General features: G+C 31.3%; 1 protein-coding gene across 1 annotated transcript in view; it reads left to right on the forward strand.

Moving 5' to 3' along the window:
- Positions 1-5,148, forward strand: part of LOC107060277 (fatty acyl-CoA reductase 2-like) — a 5,853-nt gene extending 705 nt beyond the window's left edge. Inside the window, exons 2-9 of the mRNA XM_015307973.1 lie at positions 636-739; positions 847-1,046; positions 1,152-1,252; positions 1,399-1,609; positions 2,643-2,804; positions 2,891-2,972; positions 3,781-4,175; positions 4,983-5,148. Coding sequence (XP_015163459.1) covers positions 636-739; positions 847-1,046; positions 1,152-1,252; positions 1,399-1,609; positions 2,643-2,804; positions 2,891-2,972; positions 3,781-4,175; positions 4,983-5,148 — 1,421 coding nt within the window. The remainder of the gene's footprint in view (positions 1-635; positions 740-846; positions 1,047-1,151; positions 1,253-1,398; positions 1,610-2,642; positions 2,805-2,890; positions 2,973-3,780; positions 4,176-4,982) is intronic.
- Positions 5,149-6,894: the final 1,746 nt, after the last annotated feature.

The following is a 6,894-nucleotide window of genomic DNA, read 5'->3' on the forward strand; positions in this document are numbered from 1 at the left end:
CCCCCCCCCCTTAGATACGCCTTTGTCACGTGGTACTCCACTTCATCAAAATATTAGTGTCATGTGGTATTGAACGTTCATATTGGATAATTCTAATGATGAAGTGGTATATTTAAGTCATTTGAGTAATGATAAGAGTATTTTTATCGAAAAATATAACAAATTAAAGGATAAAATTGATGTTTTTGGTATAATAGAGGAGCATATCTGACCCCTTCCTTTGTTGTAACAGTAAGATCACAAAGCAAGATTGTATATATGAACTAAAAATCATTTTTTGTCTTTGTCTTTATTTTTTTTCCTAAAGTTGATCACATTTCATGTCGTCTAAAAATTTAAGCCGTTAGAGAGAACACACCTCTTTACTTAATTTTCTGATGTTTGAATGATTGCCACATACTCTATTAAAGTATGTGATCATCATATCCAAAAGTTTAAGATATATATTAGAGAGATCTAGCATACTTTTATCTCCTTATTATGTATGATACTGATTCTTTTTCGTTGGCGATGAGGCTCAAACATATGACTTTTTACCTACTATGATACCATGCACGTTGAAATGCGTACTTAGAGTAGACATTTGATCACTTAATTATATCCTCTAACATTTACAATAAAACAATATTTTGCAGTTTTGGTTGAAAAGATGCTAAGAACAACACCAAAAATAAACAAGATCTACCTCCTTATAAGGGCAAAGGATAAGGAAGCTGCATTTGACAGATTAACAAGTGAAGTATGTTATATTAAAACAATTTAATTTCCTCTTCCATATAAACTTTTTATACTAAAACAATTTAATTTCCAAATTAAGTCACTAATTATGTATTTCTTTTCCATCAGATAATAGAGTCAAAATTATTCAAATGTCTAAAAGAAATGAATGGGGAATCTTATGAGTCATTCATAAGAAGTAAATTGATTCCTGTGGTTGGAAATACTCATGAGCCAAATCTTGGTATGGATAGTATTATTTCTCAAGAAATTTCTCAAGAAATTGATTTGATCATCGACTCTGCAGCAAATACCACATTTGACTTGAGGTTAGTACGACCATCTCATCTAAAAGTTGCCAGAGACTCAAAGAGAGAGCATGTACACTTTTATTTTTATATTTAATTAATTGTGTCTTCATCAATATTGTCTAGGTATGACTTAGCTCTTGATGCTCATGTGAATGGTTCATACCAACTCATGAAGTTTGCCAATAAATGCAAGAACTTGAAACTCCTCATCCATTATTCTACCGGTAAGCATTCAAATTCACAAGTCAAACCTCTTTATAACAACAATCATCTATAAAAGTCAAAAAATTAAAACCGATTTTTCATGTTATATGTTTTATAGTGTCTTTTACATAACGACATTGTTATATGCAATTTGTTTCTTTTAAAGCATATGCCAATGGAGAAAGAGAAGGTCTACTATATGAGAAGCCTTTCATGATGGGAGAAAGCATAACAAAGGAAAAACTCACATCACATTCTCCATCTGCTAAGTTTCCATCTCTCAATGCTGCCAATGAGTTGGACTTTGTTTCAAAGTTGAAGAATTCTATTAAAAATAATGAGTTCAAGAAAATTATGAAAGAATTAGGAGCTGAGAGGTACACTGCACTTTTGAAACATGTGGCCTAAAATAATTCATAGATGTTTTTGTGACTATAAATAACTTATTATAAGGGTAAAATGAACATTCTAATGTTAAATTTTCATTAAATATTGATATGTATCATTTTTTTGGGGTTTATTTAAAGAAAGGTGTGTCATATGAATTATGACAAAGGGAGTAATATAGGGATTAGGGTGTATTAGTATATATGTCGATATGAGTAATGCTTAGATTAGTTATGCTAACATTATTTTTTGGCATATATAATATATAAATATGTCTTTCAACTTGGTTTCAACTAGCTAGTATCTATGCCCTTCAACATTGGGTGTGCACAAATGGACACTTTAACTTGTATAAAATTGAACAAGTAGACACACACATCCTACGTAGCATAATACACGTAGGACGCCACATACGACACAAAATTGTCATGCAAGACACCACGTAAGATGAATGTGTATATTTGTTCAATATTATACAAGTTTAAGCATCTACTTGTGAACACCCAAAGTTAGAGGCTATAGATGTCAGTTGAGACCAATTGTTAAAAGACATATTTGTGTATTATGACTTATTTTTTTATCGACTGCTTTATTTGTTGTATTAATGAATAGAAATAATATTGAATATGATAGATTAGAATATGAATAGTACACCATATTAATGTTTATCCCGTGATTTGTTATGAATAAGAATAATATTGAATAGAGTGTATTAACAGATACATCAATTCGTTACACCATAATCAAATTTGCAACAAAATATTCTACTAAAATTTAGTACCTATTCTTATGCACCTACCAAACAACCCTAATAGCAGTACTCTCTCATTTTATGTGATGGTGTTTGGCTGGACACAAAATTTAAGAATAAAAGAAAAATATCACATATTCAGACAGATTGAATAACATATATAACTATATAGACAGTAATACAAGATTAATCATGGTTATGATATACATACATATATTCCAGTGTAATTAAATGAATTATACTAGATGATTTTAAATATAATTATACAATAGGGCAAAGTTATATGGATGGCATGATACATATTCATTCACAAAGGCCATTGGTGAGATGGTGATTGATAGCATGAGGGAAAACATACCAATAGTAATTATTCGTCCCTCCACAATAACAAGTAGTTATGAGCAACCTTTTCCAGGATGGATACAAGGATTAAGGTATCTTATATTATACTCCTTTTGTCGGCATCGTTCAGATTTCGAGAGTCAATTTTTCTTAATTTTTTTCTTGTTTTCTCTCACAGGGTAATCGACCCTGCAATTGTTTTCTATGGAAAAGGGGACCTTCCTGGTGTTCTTGCTGATCCAAATTGTCTTGTTGATGTGGTAGGTACATTTAGGGTTTATGTGGGGCGGGTTGAAAATATAAAATTATGTTATGTGGACGGAACGAGTTGAAGTCTTTGCGGATTTGCCCCGCTCCGCTTCCCCACTCCGTTGTCATTCCTAATATTAAGAATAATCTTAATAATTTAGTTGTGGATCTAGGATTGTTAACAGTGAGATTTGAACCAAAGCTAAACAACACAAAGAGAGCCTTAGGCACCCACCCAAGAGCCAATGGATCATTTAGATCATTTGTTCATTGGGTGCTCTATGTTAATTTTATACAAACACCTCTTAATTTCTACATAGATATATAAATTCCGAAACGAGGTTAATGGGTGCTCGAGCACCCGGCGGACTCTATGTGGGTCCGCCATTTAAGATTGCACTCATTTTAGATCCCTACATGTATTTTTGCATAATAAGGGTCAAAATATGATGATAAAATAATAAATAATCTTTTTGTCCTAATTTATGTTCTTCCTAAGTCCTATAGTAGTTGTCACATTTATCTTTTACACGTTCATTAAGAAAAATCATAAATAAAAAAATATTTTACACATTCTTATTTATTCTTATTTATGATTTCTTAATAGAAATGTAAAGGAAAAAATGGACAACTAATATGGAACAGAGGGAGTTATAATAATTTCACTTTGAACCTAAAATTTATTCTTAATGAGATGATTTATAGCAACACTATACTTGTTTTAATCACATATTGTATTTCTTTCATTCTTAAACTCTGTACCAGTCAAAAGACATCACATAAACTATCTGTCAACTTATGTTTGTTCACTTGGTTTAGGTACCAGTTGATATGGTTGTAAATGCTACAATGGCTGCTATTGCCAAACATGGATACTTGCAAAGTCCAGAGCTAAATGTGTATCATGTAGCATCATCATATGTGAATCCTTTATCATCATCACAACTTTTGAACTATAGCTATGAATTTTTCTCTTCTTTTCCTTTTGTTAACTCAAAAGGAGATCAAGTGAAGGTTAATAAGATGAAATATTTTGATAACATGTTAGATTATTCAAATTATATTTCAAAGGAATTGCTCAAGAAACATGATGAAGTAGGAGAGTTAAGTCATGAAGTTGAAAACTCAAAGATGCAAATGCTATTTAAAAGGAAGGTGGAATATTTGAAGAACTTTAGCAAGGTTTATGAACCATATGGATTTTACAAAGGAAGGTATGACACTTTCTCCTTACTATTATATGTTGTATTTATTTACTAATTCTAGACTAAGAGGGCAGTTTGGTGCATAAAGTATATTGCGTTCACATGGGGTTCAAGGGAGAGTTGCACCTCAAGGAGTCATGTGATATAGATAACCTATCTTAAAGCAAACATTAGTATAACGACTTCCATGACTTGAATTTTTAATCTATATATAGTTTATATGGAAAAACTTTACCATTACCAAAATGTAAAAAAATATATTATCCCAAGTACATTTATATATAATCTTATATAATACTATGGGGGTGGGCAAGGGCGGATCCACATAGACACATCCGGGTGCTCGGGCACCATTAACCTTATATCAGACTCTGGAAATTAAGAAATATTTGTGTGGAAATTAAGAAATATTTGTACAAATTAACATAGAGAACCCAATGAACAAATGGTTTGATTGGTTCAATGACTCATGGTGGGTGCTTAAGGTTGTTTTAGTATTGCTGAGTTTGAGTTCAAATTTCACTCTTAACACGCGTACTTCTATTTTATCAAGCTAAGAAAACACCTATAACTTTAAAAACCTAGATCCACCACTGGGTGATGGTGCATGTGGTGATCAATAGGGGTTCGAAGTAGTGGGTTGGATGGTCAAGGGATGGGGGTTGGAACATTCACCATTGGATGGATCGGATCCAATGAACTTTAAATGTTACTTATAAAACTTGTTTTTTCGTACCTCTATTAAGAAGGTACACATATTTTACAAAAGATGAAAAAGAGTAAATTTTCTTTTTCTTTGGCTTATTGTTTTGCAAGGTTTCACAATGGCAACATGCAAAAACTAATGGAAGATATGTCTGAAGAAGAAAGAAAAAGCTTTGATATTGATTTGTCAAAAATAAATTGGAGAGATTACTTTATAGGAATCCATATTCCTGGAGTAAAAGAACATGTATTGAAAGGCAAGATAGCATCTTCCTAACACTCTTGTTTGAAAGGTTGTTACATATCGCTTTATAATATATCATATTGTATTGTATCATTTTTAATGAGTAATATGTTTGGATAGATTGTATCGTTCTTCATCATTATACATGTAGAAGTAGGAAGTCTGTTGTCAACTCTCGATTTAAAAAAGAAAGTATTTGGCGCACAATTATATATATAAAAAAGACAACAAATTAAAATAGCAAGATACAAAACAATCCCAGTAACTATATTGGAATAAGTTTGATTCCTAAATTTGGTAGTAAAGTTATTAAGTGTGTGTATTTATGTGAAAATAAATTGATAAAGTCATGGACTATATGCAATAAAGTGAAGTTTGAGGTTCAAAGGATGGCAAAAGAGGCGAAGGCAGCTGAAGTATTGCAGGTGGTGGCTATTATTTATTTGGGTGGATTTTTAAATTAGTTTGGGTGAGACTTTTAATTTTTGGTAGAAATTTAATAAATTTCAGATTAGCAGATAGGATTAAGAGACGTGTATCACCATTAGTATAAATGGTATATACACTGGATGATAAGAATATTTATGCACTAAAAGTATAACGAAGGGCACTATTTACGATGGTTATAAGGGATATATTCGTCCTTTTTCACTTTAATATTTATCTAATAAATTTTTTAAATTGTCACTCTTTTTTCTTTTTAGCTTTTGTTAATATCAGATTTTATAAAATTTTATATAGTAATCACTAACTAGCTTATATTAGGTATGGTAAATGTGATTTTGAATATCCACAATTATAAGGAACTTCTAATTTGTTCTAAATAATTGTTCAAATATGGGGGAAATTTTGCAATTATACAACTAGGCAAAAAAAGAAAAAAAAGAATGAAGATTGGTATGGTTGGTTTCAATTATTTGTGAGAAATTATACAACTATTTCCCAATATTAATGTGAAAGAGCAAAATTATAAGTGAATTACAAGTGTATCGCCGCATCCACTCTACATTCAGATATAATCATAAGAAGTTGTTTAGATTCGTCCCACTCTATATTTGCATACATCTAAAACTGCTCCGCTCCTACATTCACACTGACATCACTCTATTGTCATTCATATCTATGAGACTAGAGATCTATTCAATATGAAAGTTACACAATTGCCACATGTGGATTGACTATCATCACAAAACTAATATGGAGGATGAAATAGGCATATGTGGATTAGTTATCACCGCATAAATGACTTTCTAGTCTTTTATATTATTATTATTTTAATAATTTTATGTCTTTTTTCTAAAATAATTTTCGTCTATTTAATTCGTATTTTCTAAGCAAGAGATCTCATTTCATCAATGCAAAACAACATGTTGGTCATAATTGTTAATTATCAAAACCATAACTCACCATGATTCAACAATCGTATTTATTAAGTTACACTTAGCACTATGCTCTCACAACCGTTTTAATTTATGGGTGTGTTTGATATGGAGGAAAATAACCATTGACACCTTTTAATGAAAATCTTGCGTCCGCCACTGCTTAAATGTTTGGTTTTCCAAAACTCTACTTCATCCTTCAAATTAATTTTCTTACTCTACCCATACCTCGTAGCTGCCCCTCCCCATTCAAAAAATAATTAAATTTTTTAAATTCCAAATATATCTTTATCCCTATCACCAACCACCCCCCCTCCCCCCCCTCAAACATAAAAAATAAAAAAATTAAATATTATTTTTGAATTTTTTTACCTCACCCCACCCCAACCCCTCCCCCCCC

The sequence above is a fragment of the Solanum tuberosum genome, unplaced genomic scaffold (genome assembly GCF_000226075.1).
Source record: "Solanum tuberosum cultivar DM 1-3 516 R44 unplaced genomic scaffold, SolTub_3.0 scf00071, whole genome shotgun sequence".
NCBI classification, from domain to species: Eukaryota; Viridiplantae; Streptophyta; class Magnoliopsida; order Solanales; family Solanaceae; genus Solanum; species Solanum tuberosum.